General features: G+C 43.4%; 1 protein-coding gene across 2 annotated transcripts in view; it reads right to left on the reverse strand.

Moving 5' to 3' along the window:
- Positions 1-24,940, reverse strand: part of trappc8 (trafficking protein particle complex subunit 8) — a 170,873-nt gene that overhangs the window by 78,747 nt on the left and 67,186 nt on the right. For both annotated transcript variants that reach the window (XM_078215640.1, XM_078215641.1), the window contains 3 exons: positions 19,863-20,116; positions 9,627-9,742; positions 7,382-7,532 (listed from right to left, as the gene is read on the reverse strand). In XM_078215640.1, the coding sequence (XP_078071766.1) occupies positions 7,382-7,532; positions 9,627-9,742; positions 19,863-20,116 (521 nt within the window). The remainder of the gene's footprint in view (positions 1-7,381; positions 7,533-9,626; positions 9,743-19,862; positions 20,117-24,940) is intronic.

A 24,940-nucleotide genomic window follows, 5' to 3' on the forward strand; every position in this document is an offset into this window, starting at 1 on the left:
TAATGAAGTCAGTTACTGTACTGGCGTACGCGTTCAGGCTGGTCGCAGAGTTTTTAAATACTGACTATATCATCATGCTCTGACTTCAGTTCTTTCACCACTTGCTGGTGAATATTGTACTGCGTCTTACTGGCCCGAATAGATTTCCCAGCTACTTTCACCTTTTCCACAGTGTCTTTTTTTTTTAAAGCTTTAATATAACTGGGCTGCTTCTCATTTAGATGACGTGTCACAAACTTTTACCTCATTTTCTATTTGCCGTACCTCTTGGAGGTTTAGCCAACTGTATTTTTTTTACTCTTACTTCTCTTGTGACTGGTTTTACTTTTAGACTCATGACAGCTTTATTGTTTGCTTGTAGTTCATTGCTACAACTTCAAGAAACTTCTCTAAAATAGAAAAGGATTGGTCACAACTCCATTTTGCCTTCAGTTCTTCACTTCGTCATTTGGGGTCTGTCGCTGCCCTGCTGGGGTCTTTCGGTGCTCTCCTCCTGGAGTTTGACGCAACCTCTTGCTTGACGACTTATTACCTCCTCTGAGTGCCAGCATTGCCTCTTTCTGGAGATCGTAATTTCCTCCTTTGAGGTCTTGCACTGCTTAGGGACCCTCCCCTTTCATTTTAAAAGCCTTGCCCTCTATCCAAGGTCTTCTCTGATTTTTCCCGTCACTGCATCAAGTGTTCTACAACTTTAAATGCATTCCCGCTTTAAGATCATCAACTTCCTCTTTTTAGCTGCCACAGCTGCTGTCTGCTTATCCAGCACACTTGGAGTTTTGGTGGGAAACGACTGCTCTTCCTTCTCGGACCCTTTTGTAAAAACTTTTAAAACTTGTCTTTCCCTGGTAGCAGACGTTTGCTTCTGTTTCTACAGTTTTCTCATTTTTCCTGGCTGGCTAGTGAGTGTTTATTCCTCTAAATGTGCCGTTCGTTTTGTTAATTTCACTCAGAGATCGATGCTGTCCTTTCAGGATCATTTCTTTTTTTAACATTTTAGCTTATTTTCTTCTCCTGTTTTTAGCAGGTGGAGGACTTCTCTTCTAAAAGCTTCAGAACTTCTCCGTTGAAAGTCACTCAATGCAGGGATCGCTATCCGGACACCCTGCAGATGCTGTTCAGAGTGTTCATTCTGTTCAGACCAGATCTGCAAATCTCAGCGGTTCATTTTCCCGCCCAAGGATCACTGCATCTGGTGCAACCTCCTTCAAAAGCAAGCATATATATCAGAGGCAGAGAACAAATGCAAGCAGAGGAAATCACCAGCCAGCAACTGTCTGCAATGTCCTTTTACAAAGGGACCTTGGCATGTTTGTCCATAGATCTCTGAAGGCGGAAAGGCAGGTTAATAGGGTGGTGAAAAAGGCATATGGCACACTCGCCTTCATCAATCGGGGTATAGATTACAAAGGCAAAGAGGTCATGATGGAGTTGTATAGAACTTTGGGAAGGCCACAGCTGGAGTAGTGTGTGCAGTTCCGGTCGCCACATTATAGGAAGACGTGGTCGAACTTTAAGGGGGTGCAGAGGAGATTTACCAGGATGCTGCCTGGTTTAAGTTATGAAGAGAGGTTGGATAGGCTTGGGTTGTTTTCTCTGGAGCAGAGAAGACTGAGGGGCAACATGATCGAGGTGTTCAAGATTATGAGGGGCATGGACAGAGAGTGGATAAGGAGCAGCTGTTCCCCTTAGTTGAACAGTCAGTTACGAGGGGACACAAGTTAGAAGTGATGGGTGGGAGGTTTAGAGGGGGGGGGGGGGGGGAAGATTTGAAGAAAAACGTTTTTTAACCACAGGGTGGTGATGGTCTGGAATGCGCTGCCTGGGAGGGTGGAGGAGACGGGAAGCCTCACATCCTTTAAAAAGTACCTGGATGAGCACTTGGCCCTGAATGTTATGATGTGCCATGGGCCAAGTGCTGGCAAGTGGGACTAGGTGGGCAGGTTTGGGCATTTTATGCATTGGTGCAGACTTGATGGGCCGAAGGGCCTCTTCTGCACTGTAGTATTCTGTGATTCTGCGAATATTCTGTTCTATTTACAGCAGAATCTTCCAGGTTCAGTTTGGCCCCTGCAGTCACCTACCGAACACCCCAGATGAAGAACCTGGCCATACTCACTCGAGACAAACAAGATTAAACAGTGAATCTCCCAGACCCTGCTGGAAGTGCACAGATAGCATCAGGCTCAACCGTGCAACCTCCCATGATCAAACAGCTGATGGACATTGTCAATATTTACAAATATTGGCCACCTAAGCAAAGCACCAGAGGGTCACCTGCTCGTTCCTCAAGGAGTTCGTGTCAAGAAGGGCGGGGAGAAAAGGAATCTTGATGAAACAAATGTTGAATCTTAAAAGATATTGAAGAGGATCACATACACGACATACCAGAATAACATGCAAGATGTGCTGATTAATTCTACACATTTAAAATGTATGGAACAGATTTGCCCAGTCCAGAATCCCACATAAATTAAATTGAGATTTTTTAAAAATTTGCTCTATTTTTTAACATTTTTCTTTTAAATAAGACGTTTGTCTTTCTGTTAATCATGTTCTCTGCCTACAGAAGTTTAAGCTAATAATTTTTCAGCCCTTGGGTATTTTTTCTCCTCATGTTGACAGTGCATTTGGCGTACTTCCCCAATGCCGATGTTTCAGCACGAATGTCAGCTTAACGAAGTCTAGAAAGATGTTGTAGAGATACGGGGGACATCAGCATACTCGGACAATTAGACTCCACCCTCAGGGGACTACCAAAGTGACATTGCTATGTGGGAAGAAAATCCACTGCCTGAGGCAATTTTCTTTTTAATTCTTTCATGGGATGTGAGCAACACTGGCAAGGCCAGCATTTGTTACCCATCCCTAATTACCCTGGAGAAGGTGGCTACATTTGGATAGGCACAGAGTTGGAAAAGAGGCAGTGATATGGGGAGCATGGAGTGGTTGAATGCAGAGTAATCAAATAGGGCTAATGCAACATGCTGGGAATGTCACTAATAACATCGGTTCGGATCACTTCAGTGCTATGGCAGGATAGGACTTCTGATCAAAGGGCAGAGTGGGCACAAGAGAGAGATCCAAGGGCCATAAAGATAAAATATGTTGAAATAACAGTGTGGAAACAGGATCAGATTGTGACAAATTAGCCTATGCAAACACTTCACCAATCTGCTCAGATATCATCCAACCTAACCCTTAATGTTGGCAGTACTGTGAAATTTCACAACCTCAATTCTATGCAAAGTTTCTCCTGCCGTCTGTTGGGAATCTCCTACATTTCATCCTTGACTAACTAGGGAACAGTTAAAGCTACCCAGTTTCATTCTTTCATAACTTTAAACAACTCTAGTTTTTCATTTCTAAACTCTTTCAAATTCTAATAGGCAGTGTCCTACTGAACTTGCATCGTAACGCATCGGAGGCCTCAACATTCCTCCTATATTTGTGGAGCCCAACACTACATGCAATACTCCGACTGGGATCTTACAAAGATATTTTTTTATTGGCTTGACAGGCTTTGCATTCTACAATGCTGGAGGTAAAGAATAGAATTCTTTTAAATTTTTAATTATTTAGCCTCATCAAAACAAGCTGCTGCCTTCACGTTTGTGTGAATTTTTAACTGCTAAGTGCCTCTGCTGCTCCAAGCTGGCCTCCACTGCATTATTTTTTCATAATCATACAACTTACTTTATCTGCCATGTTTTTACTTTCACTTTGGCCTTCAGTAGAAACAATCGCCTTCCCTATGTTGCCATCACCGGAAAATTTGACAACACACCCCTCCTGGCCTGTACCTAAATCTGTAACTGTTAGTGTGCAGAAGTGGCCCAGAACTGGACTCGGGAGACAACGCACTTGCAATTACTCTGGAAACACTTGTGCCAATTCCTATTGTTTTCTCGTCCAATCTACTTCAAATCCAACCTTTTCTTCCCTGTTAAGTTCATGCCTGTTAACTTGCTTGAGTGAGTTCTTGTGCGGTACACCAAGTATTTTCCTGAAATCCATGTCCATGACAACTCCTGGCTTTTTACTCTCCACCATTCCCCCACCCCCAATCTCCTCCTACTCCCTCACCTCCTCATCCACAATGTCAGTTACCTCCTCAAAGAATTCCATGGAATTTGTCAAACATGACTGGCCCCCCCTTCACATCACCCCCTTTTAAACCCATGCCAGTTAATACTAAATTGCTATTTCGAGGGCAATTTCATCCTCAATTGAAGATTCTAACATTTTCCCCACAACAGTCTTCGCGTTTACTGACTTGTAATTAGCTGTCTCCCTTTTTAAAAACAGGTACTACATTGGCCACACTCCAGTTCATCAGCACACATCCATATTCAATAGAGTGAAGGGGTTTTGTTGAGACCTACTGCAGTTACCTCCTTCAACTGTTTCATGGTCAGTCTGAGATGTATCCCCATTAGATCCTAGCAGTTAGTTTTGCCCTTTATCCTAATTAATTTGCCTAAACTTTCAAATCCACCACACTAGTCAGTCATTTCATTCTCAACTACTTATGGATTCGCCACCTGCCCGATATCAGGGTGGCACAGTGGTCAACACTGCTGCCTCTCAGCACCAGGGACCCAGGTTCAATTCCCAGCTTGGGTCTGTATGGAGTTTGCACATTCTCCCAGTGTCTGCGTGGGTTTCCTCTGGGTGCTCCGGTTTCCTCCCACAGTCCGAAAGACATGCTGGTCAGGTGAATTGGTCATGATAAATCTCCCTCTGTGTACCCGAACAGGCACCAGATTGTGGCGATGAGGGGAATTTCACAGTAACTTCATTGCAGCGTGACTAATAATAAACTTTATCTTTCCTGCCCGATATTCTTCTCTGGAGCAGAGGTCAATGAGACTTTTGTTTTAATGTTATTTTCTGATTATCCTCTAGCCTTTAACAGTTCTCTTACCGTTATTTCTGCAAAATAGATACTGCCCCTTTCGGTCTTCTGATTTTTATCCCCTCATTCCTCTTAAACTTTCTCCACTTTTTTCTTTAATCATTTAGCTTCCTTTCATTATTCTGTTAGTCTTCTTCAATTTTATTTGGTTTCTAACCTCTATTTATCGATGGCATCCTAAAATATACACGTGTGCCTTTGTAATCTACAGTCCTGTGTGCCAACTTCTCCTGCCACCTAACCAACTGGCTCCTGATTTCACTAAAATATGCTCTAATCCAATCTGATATTTCAGTTGCTGTACTGACCTTTTCCCACGTTCCAAAGGGCTCTCAAACCACAGTGATACTACATCCAAAACAGAAACCTCCCACCACAAAAAGGCTGATGGTGGGGAAATGGTGCAGCAACAGAAATGGGCCAAAAGGATAATAGTATAGCAAAGCAATTCAAGACTGGAGACAGTCGATAATGCAAAACAGTCGAGGTGAAAGAAGAGGTAGAGAAGAAACACCCATAGATTAAAAGTCAGGAGACTAGAGAGGGGGAAAACACAATAGGTTACAAAATGAATGCTGACATGATTGAGGCAATAGCAAGAAAGATTGAGGGCTTTGTTAACAAACGGCGGTTAACCGTTTGCAGCAAAAAGCTACACCCTTAACATTACTCAAAAGGGTGACGCTGGTAAATAAGTGAAGCCACATTTGAAGTGTTGCCTCTACTTCGATCCCCACATTATAGGCAAGATGTAGGATTATTGAAAAGGTCCGAGAGTAGTTTCTGAATGAAAAGACCAAGTTGAGGTTTTTAATTCTCTGAATTTCCCAAAGGTAGGGGAGTCTAAAACTAGAGGGAATAGGTTTAAGGGTGAGAGGGGAGAGATACAAAAGAGTCCAGAGGGGCAATTTCTTCACACAGAGGGTGGTGAGTGTCTGGAACGAGCTGCCAGAGGTAGTAGTAGAGGCAGGTACAATTTTGTCTTTTGAAAAGCATTTAGACAGTTACATGGGTACGATGGGTATAGAGAGATATGGAACAAGTGCGGGCAATTGGGATTAGCTTAGGGGTTTAAAAAAAGGGCGGCATGGACAAGTTGGGCCGAAGGGCCTGTTTCCCTGCTGTAAACCTCTATGACACTATAACAGCAAGGTGATAATGAGGGAGAATGGATAGAGAAAATAAATCAGCAGGTACGGACAATTTTAATCCAGAAAACATCCTCTGAACACAAGATTCCAGAACTAGCTTCTATAGTTTAGAATCAAGGGTGTCAGACGAATAGCAGAACGTTAAGCAATGGTTTCTTTAAGAGGGTGAGTGTGTGAAATAGATGAACTGCTCATCCAGTTGAACTGCAGGTTTATACATTAAAAAAAACTAGGACTGTATGATTGGTTCAAAGATGTGTAGGTTAGGTGGATTGGCCATGCTAAATTGCCCCTTAGGTACAAAGATGTGAGGGTTAGGGGGATTAGTGGGGTAAATATGTGGGCTTATGGCATTGGGACCTAGGTAGGATTCTGTATTAGAGGGTCGGTGCAGACTGGATGGGCTAAATGGCCTCCTCCTGCATTGCAGGGATTCTATTTTATGGTTTCTTGCTAGTTTGAGAATCACAGTAAAGAACATACCAAAGGTTTGGAATGGTAAACTTTACTACCGGACATGTACTTTCAGAGATGCAGAAACCAATTCAATTGTCGTTTTCAAAGCAAATCAAAAACATCCTTGAAGAAACAATTGGAGATGTAATAATATCCATATTCATGATTGAAAGAAATGGCGTATAAACATATACACGATGCATCGACTGACCCCTGCTTTGTGCTATACTACTGCATAATTGTACATTGTTACAATGAACCAATTCCAAAGTGCCATCAAATAAATTGGTAAATTAGTTTTTTTGAGTGCATATAACTAAGTGGGGAAGTGAGATGCATCAACTCACATTTATCACCATGGTTTTGACTTCAGTTTTGTCTATTCAATCATCAGATCATTGTTTGCCTACGGCTTGTAGGTGACAAAGGCAATTAATGGGGTAAACATTAGGAAAATATCTGCTTAATGCCACTGCGAGATGACGGAGTTGTGCCAATGATTTATCCTCAACCACTGAGCAACTTTAGCAGTGACTTTTTTTTGTTAAAAAGAGGCAAGTTAATCGTGTTGGCAACACTATTTTATGAGTGACTGGCTGGCACACAATTGCCACCACAGTCTTATTTCTTTTCCCATGGCACGAGAAGGGCTGGGACGGAGAAGATGGGAAAAACTCAAGAGGGGCACAGGCACATACTTTGAATGCATGATTCATTGCTCCCTAAAATCATTATGTATCTCAGGATGGAGCTAAATCAGTAGATAATCAAACAAGTCCACAACATTCAGGCACCCCCTGACTTTTCAATGCCTTCGCCCAATTTATCAGTTTAATAATTCGGGTAGTTAGGTACTAACCAATGCCCCTGCCGCATATAGCATTGCTTGATCATTGAGGAAATCTTTCTTTGCTGTATGGTAGCAGTTGTAGGCCAGCTCATAATGTTGAACCAAAAAACACAGATCGGCCATTTTCCTTATCTGCAACTCTGGAGCTTCTGGTGGGTACCTGATTAAAACAAAGCAGCAAAATAAAATGCAGTCAGACCAACACAAATGGCAAATGGTATGTTGGTCTTCATAGCGAGTATATGAGTATAGGGATAGGGATGTTTTACTGCAATTGTATAGGGCGTTGGTGAGACCACACCAGGAGTATTCTGTGCAGTTTTGGTGTCCTTATCTGAGGAAGGATGTCCTTGCTATAGAGGGAGTACAGTGAAGGTTTACCAGGCAGATTCCTGGGATGGCAGGTCTGTCATTTGAGGAGAGACTAAGTCGGTTGGGATTATATTCACTGGAGTTTAGAAGAGTGAGAGGGGATCTCATAGAAACTTAGATTCTAACAGGGTTAGATAGGGTAGATTCAGAAAGAATGTTCCCGATGGTGGGGGAGTCCAGAACTAGGGGTCATAGTTTGAGGATAAGGGGTAAACCTTTTAGAACTGAGATGAGAAGAAATTTCTTCACCCAGAGGGTGGTGAATGTGTGGAATTCACTACCACAGAATGTAGTTGAGGCCAAAACGTTGTCTGGTTTCAGGAAATTAGATTATAGCTCTTGGGGCTTTATGTTTGTAACACAGGGAGCTGACAAGCCCATTCATATTGACCTGCAAGGATACAAATTTGAAGCATTTCTTGCTCAATCTGATGGAACAAAGCTACCTGATCTGCCAGGAAGGTGACTCAAAGGTTTGCAATTCAGAACCAATGGCTGTGTACTCGAAACATTGCCATGGTTGGCTTCTTTTCTTTTTCAAATGCAACAAAGTAAAGCCTCAAAATTGTTCCTATTTATCACCCTGCTCTATAATATTTGATTTTTGAACAAGACTATCAGTGGAAACCTCCCACCCAAAAGTTGACTCAACCTGTCGTCTTGGTATTTTTTCTTAAAATAAAAGATGTCTTTCCAACCAAAAGCTTTCCACCTTTATTAACTAACAGCCCCCACCATACCATTCAAGGTTAAAACCCTTCAATTCCTTCCTGTAATGTTTGATTTTTTTGTGGGGAAATTGCTCCACAACTCATTTATCAGGTTTCTCTCATCTTTCAACATTCAGCCAGAATTGTACAGCACAGAAGAGGCCATTTGGCCCATCAAGTCTGCACTGATAAAACTACACTAATCCCGTTCATTTTCCAGCACTTGGCCCATCGCCTCGAGTGTTATGACATTTCAAGTGCTTATCCACGTACTTTTTTTTTAAAAAAAGGTTGTGGAGGTTTCTCACCTCTGTTACCCTCTCAGACCGTGAATGCCAGACTCCCATCACCCTCTGGGTGAAAAACTCTCCAAAACCCCTCTAAACCTCCCATTCCATATCTTAAAATTATGCTCCCTCGTTATTGACCCTTCAACTAAGGGGAACAGCTGCTTCCTATTCACCCTGTCCCTCCCGCTCAATCTTATGCACCTCACGAGGCACGAAAATGAGTAACTGAAGTGCCACATTAGCATGGATTCAAAGAGAAATCAGGTTCCTCCTCAGACCTCTCTGCTCTAGAGAAAACAATCCAGCTTATCCAGTCTCTCCTTATAGCTCAAATGCTCCATTCCCGGCAACATCCTGATGAATCTTCTTTGTACCTTCTCCATTGCAATCAGATCCTTCCTATAGTGAGGTAACCAGAACTGCACACAGCACACCAGCTGTGGCCTAACCATCGCTCTATACAACTCCAACAATACCTCCTTGCTCTTATATTCTATACCATGACTGATAAAAGCAAGTGTCCCATATGCCTTAACTACCCTATTAACCTGTCCTGTCGCCTTCAGGGATCTGTGGACAAGCACCCAAAGATTCCTCTGAGCTTCCAGTGTCCTGGCGTTCACGGGGTACTCCTTGGTCTCGTTACGCCTTCCAATGTGCGACACCTCGCACTTCTTAAGATTAAATTCCAACTACCACTGATGTGTCCATCTGACCAACTGTTAGTCAAAGAATATTTTCTCTGTAATACCTCAAACAAACTCATACACAGCCCACAGTAAACCCGTCCAATGGAGAATCTTGAATTTAAACATTTGTAATAATTAATTGGCAGTCTTTGTGAAACAGTGAGAGCAGAGAATTTTGCCAGAAAATACTTACAATAGGCTGCTGGCATTTTTTAGTTCATTTATGGTTTTCTCTGGTACTTTACTCCCGCTGAACCATTTTTTAGTAGCCGTGAATAAAGAGCGACTTAGACCTTTTCTAGACACCAGCTGCAGAAAGAAAAAGGTGCATCAGAAGTTAAAATAAATTTAAATATATTTAATAATGTTTCAGTTTAAGCCGTTCAAAAGGCAAAAACTTTTGGCCATAAACTCATTGCAAAGTAATGCAAAAAGAGTACACACTGAAGCATCCACTTGAACCGATGAACCCTATAAACTCTGGAGGCGTGAATGAATTGCACAGGCTGTTCACAAACTATCCTTTGGTCGACTGTTTTGTACATGCAGTGATGCAAAAGAGATACCAGACATCGAAATAAATGGAGCTCATCGCCTTGAACATTAGCTACAACTTAAAACATTTTTAGTTGTGACTTCTGCTGGCAACATAGCTCTTTCAAGCCAGAACCTATCACAGATTCCAGGCTCTCCCAGAATGTATAAAAAAGACATTTCAAGCTATGTAATGCGCAATATACTGTTATGTATCACGTTATGGCATTTTCACCGGATGACTAATCCAGGATCATGCTCTGCAGACTTGGGTCCGAATCCCATCACGGCAGATGGTGAAATTTTACAATAACCTGGAATTAAAAGTTTAATGACCAAGGAGCCATGGTTGATCACAAAAACCCATCTGGTTCACTAATGTCTCTTAAGGAAATCTGCCATCCTTACCCGGTCTGGCGTAACACTAAATTTTGCATTCTCTCCTCTGTCTCTTATAAACGATATGCTTTGTCTGCATAGCGCACAAGAAACAATACTTTTCACTGTATCCCAATACATGTGACAATAATAAATTAAATACATGTTCCTCCAGATCTACAACAATGTGGTTCTGTTCACCACACTAACAGAAGGACATGGAAGCTTTGGAGTGCGCGCAAAGGTTCACCAGGATGTTGCCTGGGTGTTGGCTATGAGGAGAGGTTGAATAAACTAGGATTGTTTTCACTGGAAAGACAGAGGCTGAGGGGAGACCTACAAAATTATGAGGGGCATAGACAGGGTGGATAGTCAGAGGCTTTTTCCCCAGGGTGAAAGTGTCAATTACAAGGGGGCACAGGTTCAAAATGAAGGGGGGGGAAGTTTAAGGGAGATGTGCGGGGAAGGTTTTTCCATGCAGAGAGTGGTGGGTGCCTGGAACGCACCGCCAGGGGAGATGGTGGAAGCAGGCACATTAGCAGCATTTAGGAGACACCTGGGTGGGTACATGAATAGGGAGGGAATAGAGGGATACAGACCGAGTAAGGGCAGAAGGTTTTTTTAAGTTTAGTAAGGGCATCATGATTGACACAGGCTTGAAGGGCCATAGGCCTGTTCCTGCCATGCTGTACTTTTCTTTGTTCTTAAATGCCCTCCAAAATGGCCCATCAAGCCACTCAGTTAGAGGGCAACCAGTGTGGGCAATAAATGCTGGGGAAAACTTTCAATGCTGTTTTTGGATAATTGTAGTTCCACACACAGAACAGAGAATCATAGAATCCCTGCAGTGCAGACAGAGGCCATTTGGCCCATCGAGTCTGCACCGACCACAATCCCACCCAGGCCCTATTTCTGCAATCCTTATTATTTACTCTGTTAGTCCCCCTACTACTAAGGGGCAATTTATCATGGCAAATCAACCTAACCCGCACATCTTTGGACCGTGGGGGAAACCAGAGCACCCGGAGGAAACCCACACGGACACGAGGAGAACGTGCAAACTCCAGTCACCCGAGGCTGGAATTGAATCCAAGTCCCTGGCGCTATGAGGCAGCAGTGCGAGCCACTATGCCACCATGTTGCCCCAATATTTAGGTAGTAGTTAAATCAAGAAAAACACATATGAAGACCAAATCGCAATATACAGGGATGGTTTTAAAAGCACAAGAACATTTTTTTTTCAGGTCTCCTTTCAAAATGGTCACATTACAAAACAAACTTGTACGCATTATACAGCCTCTTTCTCGCCACCTTCAACTCTTCCTTCCTGCAAGTGGTGATTTAAAATAAATAATTCTAGGGGTTTAACTGCCCATAAAAATGCAAGAAAATCAACAAACACAACGAGAAAAATGTAATCAGCTAAACAAGATATCTTAAAAACAAATCAACATGCTGCATAGTCTTCTGTTGTTTATGATGGTAATACATGACATAGGTGTTTTATGGTTCATTTTATAATGCGGCATAAAGACACAGCTTCATCCCACAATTCAGCATGCTAAGTTTCAAACTCAAAATGTCTCTCTGAATGGTCAATACTCCACTTCAAATTCTTACAGACACGGGAGCAAGGAAGCCAGACTGAGCACAACAGCTCCCACAAACAGGAAAGAAACAACGACCAGGTGATCTTTCTTGGATGTTTGCTGAAGGATGAATACAGACCAGGAGACTAGAAATAACTCCTCTGCTCTTCAGCAGAGTGTTTCAGGATCTTTTACACTTATTTGAAAAGGCAGACAGGACCTTGGTTTAACCTTTTATATGACAGACAGCGCCTCTGACAGTGCAGCGCTCCTTCCGTACAACAGTGAGCAACAGCCTTGACCATGCACTCAGTTTCCTGCAGAGACTGAAAGCAATCACCTTCTAACACCGAGTCAAACTGAAGTCTCACAAATCCACTTTTTGCAGTTGAAGATGGAAGGTTCATAGCCCCTTGAAAGTGGAGTCACAGGTGGACAGAGTGGTGAAGGCGGCATTCAACATGCTTGGTTTCATCGGTCAGAACATTGAATACAGGAGTTGGGATGTCTTGAAGTTGGACAAGACATTGGTAAGGCCACACTTGGAATACTGTGTGCAATTCTGGTCACCCTATTATAGAAAGGATATTATTAAACTGGAAAGAGTGCAGAAAAGATTAGGATGTTACCGGGACTTGATGGTTTGAGTTATGAGGAGAGGCTGGATAGACTGGGACTTTTTTCTCTGGAGTGTATAGGAGGCTGAGGGGTGACCGTATAGAGGTCTATAAAATAGTGAGGGGCACAGATCAGCTAGATAATCAATATCTTTTCCCAAAGGTAGGGCAGTCTAAAACTAGAGGGCATAGGTTTAAGATGAGGGGAGAGAGATACAAAAGGGTCCACAGGGGCAATTCTTTTACACAGGGTGGCGAGTGTCAGGAACAAGCTGCCAGAGGTAGTAGTAGAGGTGGGTAGAATTTTGTCTTTTAAAAAGCATTTAAACAGTTACATGGGTAAGATGGGTTTAGAGGGATATGGGCCAAACTCGGACAATTGGGATTAGCTCAATGGTAAAAACTTGTCGGCATGGACAAGTTGGGACGAAGAGCCCGCTTCCGTGCTGTAAACCTCTGACTATATAAATTTGGCAAGGTAGAGAACACTAAAGCACACATTTATCAAAAAGCGGATAGATACATGAGTAGCACACCAAACTATTTGGCTGCTGGAGGTGTTCACATACATCATGGGGACACTTGCTTTCTGGACAAAACCAACAATTACAAATGGAGAAGGAAACGAACAGGAAAATAATCTGCTCCAATTCATTACACAGCAATTCCACACCACAACCTCACACAACAGCAGCCATGGAACATTGAAACACACAAAGTTTACAGCACAGATGGAAACCATTCAGCTAATTGGGTTTGTGCCAACCAGAATAGCTATCCAATGGGAATCTCACTTTCCAATAGCCCGAATGGGACAGACAAGAATTAAACACCGCAGAGGAGGAACTGGGAATTGTGGGGTGGGGTGACAGCTCCCTGGTGCATTTTCCAATGCAAAGCCTCGACCAGAGTCAACTTGTCAACCAATCAGCACTTTTTCTCATGCAGTTTAACTTATTGCTTTGTATTTGGCATTCTTGCATCTATGCTGATGAGCACTGGGCAAAAAACTCTAACACCACGTCTCGTATTTCAGCAATACTGGAATTGTGAACAATTTGCCAAGTAACCTTCATTTGTATTGGAGCAGAACAACAACTAGTGAACAAAAACATCTAGTCAAGCAATGGGCCTCAGTTGCAGCACCCTTATATTGGCCCAAAAGAGAGAATGGTGTACTTGGAATTCACACAGCTGAAGATGCACAAACTATGCCTTTGTGAGCAGATTCAGATGCCAGCATTGGCAATCCCATTCACAGAACTGCGGTGACGTCTTAGAGATGCACATATTTCTCACACCAATCATTTGAACTGTTTCAATTTCATCAGTCTAGCAGTTTAAGTTTATTAAGCTTCTGTATTCATTAATTAGTCACAAGTAGGCTTACATTAACACTGCAATGAAGTTACTGCGAAAATCCACTAGTCACCACACTCTGGCACCTCTTCCGGTACACTGGGGGAGAATTTAACACGGCTAATCCACCTACCCTGCACATCTTTGGATTGTGGGATGAAACCGGAGCACCGGGGGAAACCCATGCAGACACGGGGAGAATGTGCAGACTCCACACCGACAGACAGTGATCCAAACTGGGAATTGAACCCGGGTCCCTGGCACTGTGAGGCAGCAGTGCTAACCACTGTGCCACCATGCCATTTCATAGAATCCCGACAATGCAGGAGGCTGCCATTTGGCCCGAGTCTGCACCAACCAGGCCCTATCCCCATAACCCCCCGGATTTACCCTGTTAATCCCCATGACACTAAAGAGCAATTTGGCATGGCCAATCAACCTAACCCACACATCATTACAGTGTGGGATGAAACTGGAGCACCCAGAGGAAACCCAAGCAGACACAGGGAGAACATATCCTCCACACAGACAGTGACTAGAGGCCAGAATTGAACCCAGGCCCCTGGCACTGTGATGCAGCAGTGCTAACCACTGTGCCACCGTGTTGAATCCGCTTGGGAGAAAGCAGATTCAGTGTGTGAGAATGTAGAGCTTGACACTAATTGAAGCAGTAGCTCTTTTCCAAAAGACCAATCGTGTGATATTCAATGGGTTAAATGAGCAATGCAAAAATAGAAGCTTATAAATACTGCATCACAAACGTGCAAATTAAAACTGAATCATGAAAGGCTCGCATTCCCACATTGGCACTCAAATGCTGGATGAGGTTCATGCCTACAAAATAATCTAATCAGAGATTGGAAGCACTTTTTCATAACACAAAACTGTTGCAACGAAACTCGGAGAGATGGCAGTGGAGGAGTGGTAATGGCACTGGACTAGTAATCCAGAGGTCCAGGCTAATTCTCTGGGGTTTCAGGTTCAAATCCTAACAGCAGCTGAAAAATTTGAAATTTAAATCTCGTCTCAGTTATTATGGATTGTCATAAAACTCATCTGATTCACTAATATCCTTCAGGGAAGGAAAGCTGCTGCATTTAGCTTTATGTGATAGGAATGTGATGGACTCTTAATGGTGCAGCAAGCCACTCATTTCAAGGGCAATTAGGGATGAACAATAAATGCTGGCCTTGTCAGCAATACCCACATCCCATGAAAGAATAAATGGCACAGTGGTTAGCACTGCTACCTCACAGCGCTAGGGACCCGGGTTCAATTCGGGCCTTGGGTCACTGACTGTGTGGAGTCTGCACATTCTCCCAGTGTCTGAGTGGGTTTCCTCCCACAGTCCAAAAGACGTGCTGGTTAGGTGCATTGGCCATGCTAAATTCTCCCTCAGTGTACCCAAACAGGCGCCGGAGTGTGGCAACTAGGGGATTTTCACAGTAACTTCATTGCAGTGTTAATGTAAGCCTACTTGTGACACTAATAAACAAACCTTTAAAAATATAGCTGGAGTGATCAGTGATGTGTAGGCAGAGTTACACGACAAATCAGCTGCGCTCAAACCGGATGGCGGAACAAGCTCAAGGGGCCTTACGGGTTTGTTCCTATTAACAATTAAAGCAGAAGCTGTCAGCCTTCAGCAGTTCATGGAGTACTGCCTCTTTACCTTGCCCCACACCTCATGGAGTGTTTAAGTTTATTAATGTCACAAGTACATTAACACTGCAATGAAGTTACTGTGAAAATCCTCTAGTCGCCACACTCCGGCGCCTGTTCGGGTACACCGAGGGAGAATTTAGCACAGCCAATGCACCTAACCAGCACGTCTTTCAGACTGCAGGAGGAAACCCACACAGACACAGGGAGAACGTGCAGACTTCACACAGTCACCTGAGGCTGGAATTGAACCTGGGGCCCTGGCGCAGTGAGGCAGCAGTGCCATCACCATGTCGGGTACCCCTCAAGCAATTTGATCAACTTTCTCTCGAAATGGAGAAAGATGTCCAAGGTCCCTCAAGGACAACGAATTACTAACGCATTGTTTTAACAAAGTTCTTGCTTGAATTTGGTATTTCCAGCCTGGCCATTGAACTTTGAGCCTCATCAACTGGCCCACAGGGTGGGGAACCACAGGGAGGGGAATCACCTCCCAGTGACAGGAAATTACTACCTTCAACACTGGATTTATTGCATTAAAGAAACAGGATTTTTCACTGTAACATTAGCAAATATGGAGAGTATTAAAAGTTTCCTAAATTGATGCAGATTACTGAGCAAATGAAGCTGAAAGAAATAGTCAGTCCTGTTAAATGGGTTGTTCCCTGTGGCATCAGTAAAGATTTGCAGCACACTGCAGTTTTAAAATCGAGCAATTCTTTCATCCACAAGGCAGACCTGCTCAAATTAACCATAATCCAGACACCTCTCTTTTACCTCCTCCCTTTGCATTGCACTGGATCACAAACGGCAATCTAAAAACTCCTGCACTGAGGGATGGATTCAAAACCAGGTTCCAAAAGGCTGCCACAAACTCACCGCATTACCAGCCCTGATCACAGTCAACACTGAGTAATGCACCCGGCGAGTTGTTTGCTGCTCTCTCCAATCTCACTGTGAAAATACACATCTCTTTCAGCTCCCCATTCAGCAGCCACACCTCTACTTGCTCAGTCTGAATCATGTGTGGTAATGTCGGTTTAGATTTAGAGTTCAGATGTCAGAATGCCAGTTATTCAGGGCTCCTGGATTCATAATGGATGCCAATTTCGTAATGTCATTGTGTGGAGTTTGCACGTTCTCCGTGGGTTTGCTCCGGTTTCCTCCCACAGTTCAAAGATGTGCAAGTTAGGTGCATTGGCCTTGCTAAATGGCCTCTTAGTGTCAGGGGGACTAGCTAGGGTAAATGCATGGGGTTATAGGGATAGGGCCTGGGTGGGATCGTGGTCGGTGTCGGCTTGATGGGCGGAATGGCCTCCTTCTGCAATGTCGGATTCTATGATTGGAATATTCCTAATTTGTGGATTCTTTCCTCTACAACTGAAGTTACTTTTTCGCTTCAGATTCAAAGATAGCTTGGTTGTTTCTGGAACAACTAACTGCTTTGTGCTTCAGGCATTTTGTGAACTGCACAGCCTTTCCTAGAAATGGTATAATTTGTCTTTAAGTTCAGGACTTAGACCGACGCTGCCAGGCAGAGGGAGTTGGGATCTTGCTCCTAACATATAATGCTGCAAGTGAGTGATATGCATCTGCAGACTTGGCACAAGGTGAACAGTTTATTGATACTCACTGTCTAAGCTAACACGTGAAGAATGACCACTACAGCAAGGTACCAAACTGCAGCTCAGCAATGAGTTAAATTCCAGAAACAATGCCTTTGCTAGGGGTCATAGTTTGAGAATAAAGGGATAAACCTTTTAGGACGGAGGTAAGAAGAAATTTCTTCACCCAGAGAGTAGTGAATGTGTGGAATTCACTACCATAGCAAGTAGTGGAGGGAAATCAGGATATTGAATGCAATAATCAGCCATGATCAAAATGAATGGCGGAGGAGGCTCGAAGGGCTGAATGACCTATTGTTGCTTCTAGTTTCTATATTGTAAATAAATAGTGTCAGAAAGACTTCTTCCTACACGTCAAAACAAACTCATCTGGAAAGACACAAATCAGTTCCTTTCATCTGAGAAACAGAGATATAGGGAGAACTCAATGTGCATTGGTATGGGAGAACCCTGGCACATTACTCCAGGTTATACTGGCTTAAAGTAATGACCCAGAGGAATTCCTCCCACCAGGAACCCACAAAATATGGCCTACATGACTGTCTTGCAGCTTTTGGCCTGGTGTTGGCTGCTGCAAAGCCCTTGCGCAGGAGTGGGGATACAGCCAAATTAATTCTGTCAATCACTGCGTCGGCAAGGCACCCTGAATGAGAGAGAGAGAATATGAACTGATGATACTTTCCAATCAAATCTCACTCCAAAAGGGCGAAAAGTCAATAGACAACAAATGTCAATAAAGAACGACCTTCCATTCTCATGCAGGAGCTTGGAATACAATGAACTTTAATTGCAGCATCAACATGCAGAATCCATGTGATTTCTTTGTTAAGTAGACGAAACATATCATTAAATGGATAAAAGGCAACAAATGTATGAAAGAAATGTTTGTACAAGGGTGTAGCTTTGAGATCGTTAATGTGAGGAACTAAAGATCTCACTGGGAAGAGAATTCTTTGTTCCTAACAACAGGAGAAACTCAGATGAGGACATGACGCGGGCTACTGTAAACACTGGAGCAACATTTGCACTTAGTGGCAAGACTCAGCGGTTAAATATGTGATTTATTAAAATATTCCTACAATTCAGTTTTATATTTATTGCATTGGGGTTACATTGTGATTTTTTTTCAACTGGGAGAAACAGTACATTTGATATTATCCTCCATGGTAAAATGTATGAGGAGAGATTACTAGGTTTAGGATTGTTTTCAAACCAAAAGAGAAAATGCTGGAAAATCTCAGCAGGTCTGGCAGCATCTGCAAGGGGAGAAAAGAGCAGACGTCGAGTCCAGACGACCCTTTGACAAAGCTAAAAAGGCATAGAAAGTGGGAGATATTCATACTGCAGGGGGAGGGAATGAAAGACGAGTCATAGCCATAGAAACCAGGGGAAAGGCTGCTAATGGCAGTCCACAGAGAGGATAAAGGGTGCGAATGGCCAAACAGCAGAGAAGCTGTAACAGACGAAGATGTTGGGTGGGGTGGGGGAAAGATGGGACAGAGATAGAATGTAGACATTTGGACTCGAAACGTCAGCTCTTTTCTCTCCTTACGGATGCTGCCAGACCTGCTGAGATTTTCCAGCATTTTCTCTTTTGGTTTCTGATTCCAGCATCTGCAGTAATTTGCTTTTATATTAGGATTATTTTCACTGGAGTTCAGACGAACGAAGTTGGGCCGGGTGGGGGTGATCTCAGAGACTTATAAAATTCTAACAGGGTAGATGCAGGAAGGATATTCCTGATGCTGGGGGTGTCCAGAACCAGGGATCACTGTCTGAGGATACAGGATAGACCATTTAGGACGGAGGTGAGGAGACATTTCTTCACCCAAAGAGTGGAATTCATCACTACAGGAAGTAGTTAACGCCAAAACATTGAATGTATTCAAGAGGCGGCTGGATATAGCACTTGGGGCGAATGGGATCAAAGGTTATGGGGAGAAAACAGGAGTAGGCTATTGAATTGTATGATCAGCCATGATCGTAATGAATGGTGAAGCAGGCTCAAAGGGCCAAGTGGCCTCCTCCTTCTCCTATCTTATGTTTCTCTGTATACTCCATTCCCATATGAAACATTAGTCCCATCTTTCCTCTCGCTACAGATGCTGATCTATGCATTTCAAGCATTTTGCTTCCATTTCCAAATTACAGCATCTGGAATTTTTCTGTGTGAAAAATGAACTTGCTTTTATACAACACCTTATATGACATTAAAGTTTAAAGCTTATTAGTGTCACAAGTAGGCTTACATTAACACGGCAATGAAGTTACTGCGAAAATCCCCTGGTTGCCACACTCTGGCACCTGTTCAGCTACACGAGAGAGAATTTAGCCTGGCCAATGCACCTAACCAGCATGTCTTTCGGACTGTGGGAAGAAACCAGAACACCCGGAGGAAACCCACACAGACACGAGGAGAACGTGCAAACTCCACACAGACAGTGACCCAAGCCGGGAATTGAACCCCGGGTGCTGTGAGGCAGCAGTGCTAACCACTGCGTCACCGTGCCGCCCCATTAAGACATCCTAAAGTGCTTTACAGATGACAAAATACTTTGAAGTGGAGTAACTATCGTGATGTTGTAATATTTGTTTCACCGTATGGGCATCAGGTCATCTATACAGTTGGCAGCAAATGTTTTTATGCAAATAAAAATAACCACACCTGATCATTCAGTTGTCGGATAGTCTTTTCAATGTGTGGCAGTAATCCTCGAAATGTGAACTCTTGAATGAACTGTCTAATTCGATCATGATCAGTCAGCGTTAGACTGAGTCCGCGAGCACTTGAACTGCTTTGTTTGACTGAATCGTTCATCATCTCCACAGGTTTTGGTCGGTGAGGACCGTCAAGTTCCCCTGACTTCACAAGGACGTCTTCTTGAAATGGGTGGGATTTGAAATTGTTTGGAATTCCATCTGGTAAAAAAAGAAAGAATGGTTACACATACGGACAATACTACATTATGGGTAGATCAGAGAAACCGGGGTTGCCCTCCTTAGAAAGGATTGAGGTTTGATGGAGGTGTTGAACATTATGAGGTGTGGAGATGCCGGCGTTGGACTGGGGTGGGCACAGGAAGAGGTCTCACAACACCAGGTTGAAGTCCAAAAGGTTTATTTGGAATCATCAGGTGAGTGGAGAGGTACGATCACAAATATATCCCATGTTTGTGAACCTATTTCTCCACTCACCTGATGAACGAGCACTTGCTCCTAAAGCTCGTGATTCCAAATAAACCTGTTGGACTTCAACCCGGTGTTGTGAGACTTCTTATTGAACATTACAAGGGTCTGGGCAAAATAGGTAGGGGAGAAACTATTCCCATTGGCAGAAGAATCAAGTACTAAACTAGAGAACACCGATTAAAGGTGATTTGGCAAGCGTGCCAGAGGTGACAAGGACTTTTTCTTTAAAGGCAGAGTGGTTAGGATATGGAATTCAATGCTTGAGAGTATGACGGTGGTAGATTCAACTGGGGCTTTCAAAAGGGGATTGGATAAGTAAGCCAAGGAGAAAATAATTGCAGGGCTGTGTTGACAGCCAATATAGACACAAGGGCTGAATGACCTCCTCCTATGCTCTAACTGTTTTAGAATTCCAGAACAGCTGGTCAAACTCTGAGAAACAAGGCCTAAAAAGCACTGAAAAGTTGTACCCGATGATCGAGGAGTTTGATTACAACACAAATTGAAACAGCGAATGAAAAAACACACTGATGTAAAACAGTTACATTAAAAGTTAACGTTATAAACTGGAGAATTCCACTGCATTCACCATTTTGTATTTTTGACAAACACAGCAGGGAAAGTGCATCCATAGAAACCAGTACAAGCTACACACGTCACCACTAACAAAAAAATGAAAGCTGCAGCGGAACTAAATAAACACCAGTCGATAAATAAATTGAACTGCTAGTATCTCTGAAGCTCAAGATTCACAGGACGGTGAGGCACAGGATTGGATGTGTAAATAAACAGGAATAGGCAATTCAGCCCCTCAAGCCTGTTCTGTCATTGAATGAAATCATTGCTATCTACACAGGCTAAATTTAGTTTTCCTACCTTTGCCCCATAAAAAGCAACAGGAGTTTTTTTGAATAGACGGGGGCAAATTCATAAATTAACAGACCAACTGGAACATGAATTAACGATGCTGCAGAAATAGCATTCCCTTCCTAACTCTGCTGTTGCTGTGTCTTGCCAGCTTTTATGCACCAATCTCCGTTTATATTTTAATACTCAGTAGAGGAAAGGAAAAATATTACAAGTAAATGGCAGGAATGTGCGCACTGCATTTAGATTAAAAATGAGAACCACTATTATGGAAAAAAGGTTAACTGAAAGGAAGTACATGGGACATACAGTATGGAAACAGGCCATTCAGCCCACCCAATCTATGCCAGCAATGATGTCCCACTTGAGCTTCCTCCCATCCTTCCTCATTTAACGATCAGCAGAACCCTCTATTCTATGGTTCTTTCAGATGGATTAGCCATGGTTAATGCACGAGGTTACAGTGAGAGGATAGGAGAGTGGCCCGAGGTAACCGGAGTGCTCTTTCAGAGGGTCGGTGCAGACTAGATGAGCTGAATGGCCTCCTTCTGCACTGTAAGGTTTATTCCCTTTTCCCCTCATGTTTATCCAGCTTCTCCTTAAATGCATATGTACCATGTTCCTCAACTCCGCTCCGTGGGAGCGAGTTACACATTCTCAGGCTGAAGACGTTTCTTCCCAATTCCTTATTGGTTTCTTGGTGACAGTTATATATTGATGGCCCCTTGCATTGCTCTGCCACACCAGGGAAAATATTCTCCGTCTACTCCAGAAAATCCCTTTCATAATTCTGAAGACCTTGACTAGATCACACCTCAGCCTTCTCCATCCAGGAGAAAACAGACCCAACACATCTACTCTTTCCTGATAGGTAGCACCCAACATCCAGCATTCTCTCCAGTGCCTTTCTATAAAATGGCAACCTGAATTGCACAAAGTACTCCGAATGTGGTCCAAAGTTTGACAGGTTCAGTTTAACTTCTCAACTATAATAAAAGCAAATACGGTGGATGCTGGAAATGAGAAATAAAAATAGAAAATGCTGGAAAACTCAGCAGCATCTGTGGAACGAAAAACAGAGGTAGGGTTTCGAGTCTGTATGACTTCTTTAGAACTTCGACTTTTCAATTCTATCCCTTGAAATAAACCCGAGTGCTTGGTTTGCTTTTGTAACATCCTTATTAACATGCCACTACTTAAGACTGATTTGTATTTCTACCTCTAAATCCCTTTACTTCTTTACCCCATGATGATTCTTATTCTGACTAACAGGTGTCCCTTACTTTTCTTACCAAAATATACCACCTCATGCTCATCTGTGCTGACACTCATTTGCCAATCATACACCCATTCAGCAAAATTTGTCTCCCTCTTCTGGTAACACACTGCAGTCCTCTTTGATAGTGACAATCCCCTCAAATGTGGTGTCATCTGCAATTTAGAAATTGTTTTTGAATCCAAGTCTAAATTATCAAATATAAACTGTGAACAAGCAATCCTTGCGCAAACCCAATTTCTAGCTTCGTCTGCACAGCATGCCACCTTTCCCCTCACTCTCTGCTTTGTCTTGCAGCCAGCTAGCTTTCTATTCTGCTGCGTGCACCCTGTCTCTGCATACTCTGGTCTTCTGCATCATTCTATTGTGTGGAGCTAAGGTCTTTGGGAAACTTTGGGGGCGGCATGGTTAGCACTGCTGCGTCACAGTGCCAGGGACCCGGGTTCAATTCCAGCCTTGGGTGACTGTCTGTGCAGAGTTTGCACGCTCTCCCCGTGTCTGCGTGGATTTCCTCCAGGTGCTCCGGTTTCCTCTCAGTCCAGAGATGTGCAGGTTAGGTTAATGGGCTATGCCAAATTGACCCTGTGTGTCAGGGGGATTAGCAGGACAAATGCGTGGTGTTACAGGAATAGGACCAGAGTAGGATTGTGGTCGGTACAGACTCGGTGGGCTGAATGGCCTCCTTCTGTACTGTAGAGATTCTATGTTCTATGAAAAATTACACAGCTGCATCACCCTTATTTATTGTCGCGATGTTTTAGAGAGAGGAGCTGAAGGAAATCAGCATCGGTAGGAAAATGTTTTTTGGGAAATTCTTGGGATTGAAGGTGGATAAATCTCCAGGTCCTGATAATCTTCATCCCGGAGTATTTAAGGAACTGGCCCTGGAAATAGTAGATCCATTGGCAGTTATTTTCCAAAATGTTTTGGACTCTGGAATAGTTCCTACAGATTGGAGGGTGGACAATGTAAGCCCACTATTCAAAAAGGGAGGTGGAGAGAAAACAAGGAACTATAGACCATTGAGCCCAACGCCAGTTCTGGGGAAGTTGCTAGAGTCCGATATAAAGGATTTCATAACTCAGCATTTGGAAGGCAGTGGTATAATCAGACAAAGTCAGCTTGGGTTTATCGAAGGGAAATCATGCTTGACGAATCTATTGGAATTCTTGAGGGTGTAACTAGTAGAGTTGACGGAGGAGAACCAGTGGATGTGGTTTATTTAGACTTTCAGAAGGCTTTCGACAAGGTCGCACATAGCAGACTATGATGTAAAGTTAAAGTTAATTTATTAGTATCACAAGTAGGTTTACATTAACACTGCAATGAAGTTACTGTGGAAAATCCCCTAGTCACCAAACTCCGGCGCCTGTTCGGGTACACGGAGGGAGAATTTAGCATGGCCAGCGCACCTAAAAGTACATGGGATTGCAGGTAATATCTTGGAATGGATAGAAAGCTGGTTAGCAGATAAAAAGCAAAGAGTTGGCATAAATGGAACTTTTTCTGATTGGCAGGCAGTGACTGGTGGGGTTCCGCAGGGATGTGTGCTCGGATGCCCACTGTTCACATTACATATTAATGATTTGGAAGAGGGAGCTGAATGTATTATCTCTAAATTTGCAGATGATACAAAGTTGGGTGGGAGAGTGAGCTGAGAAGAGAATAGAGATGCGCCAGCGTGATTTGGACAGGCAGACTGCGTGGGCATGTGCAGTATAATGTGGATAAATGTGAGGTTATCCACTTTGGTAGCAATAATAGGAAGACATTACTTGAACGGGTGTAAATTGAGAGAGAGATGGACACTCAACGAGACCTGGTGTCCTCGTGCATCAGTTGCTGAAAGCAAGCGCGCAGGTACAGCAGACAGTAAAGGCGGCAAATGGTACGTAGGCCTTCATAGAACCCCTACAGTACAGGAGGCCACTATTCGGCTCATCGAGAGTGTATCAACCACAATCCCACCCAGGCCCTATTCTTGTAATCCCACACATTTACCCTGCTAACCTCGCTGATGCTAGGTCAATTTAGCATGGCCAATCAACCTAACCCGCACATCTTTGGACTGTGTGAAGAAACCGGAGCACCCGGAGGAAACCCACACAGACACGGGGAGAAACTCCACACGGACAGAGACCCAAGGCCGGAATTGAACCTGGGTCCCTGGTGCTGTGAGGCGGCAGTGCTAACCACTGTACCATAGCGAGGGGATTTGAGTATAGGGATACAGAGGTTTTACTGCAATCGTATAGGGTGGTGAGGTCACACCTGGAGTAGTGTGTGCAGTTTTGGTGTCCTTGCGAATGAGAGAGTACAGCGAAGATTTATCAGGCTGATTCCTGGGATAGCAGGCCTATCATATGAGGAGAGACCAAGTCGGTAAGGATTATATTCACTGGAGTTTAAGA

The sequence above is a fragment of the Mustelus asterias genome, chromosome 7, assembly GCF_964213995.1.
Source record: "Mustelus asterias chromosome 7, sMusAst1.hap1.1, whole genome shotgun sequence".
Classification (NCBI taxonomy): Eukaryota; Metazoa; Chordata; class Chondrichthyes; order Carcharhiniformes; family Triakidae; genus Mustelus; species Mustelus asterias.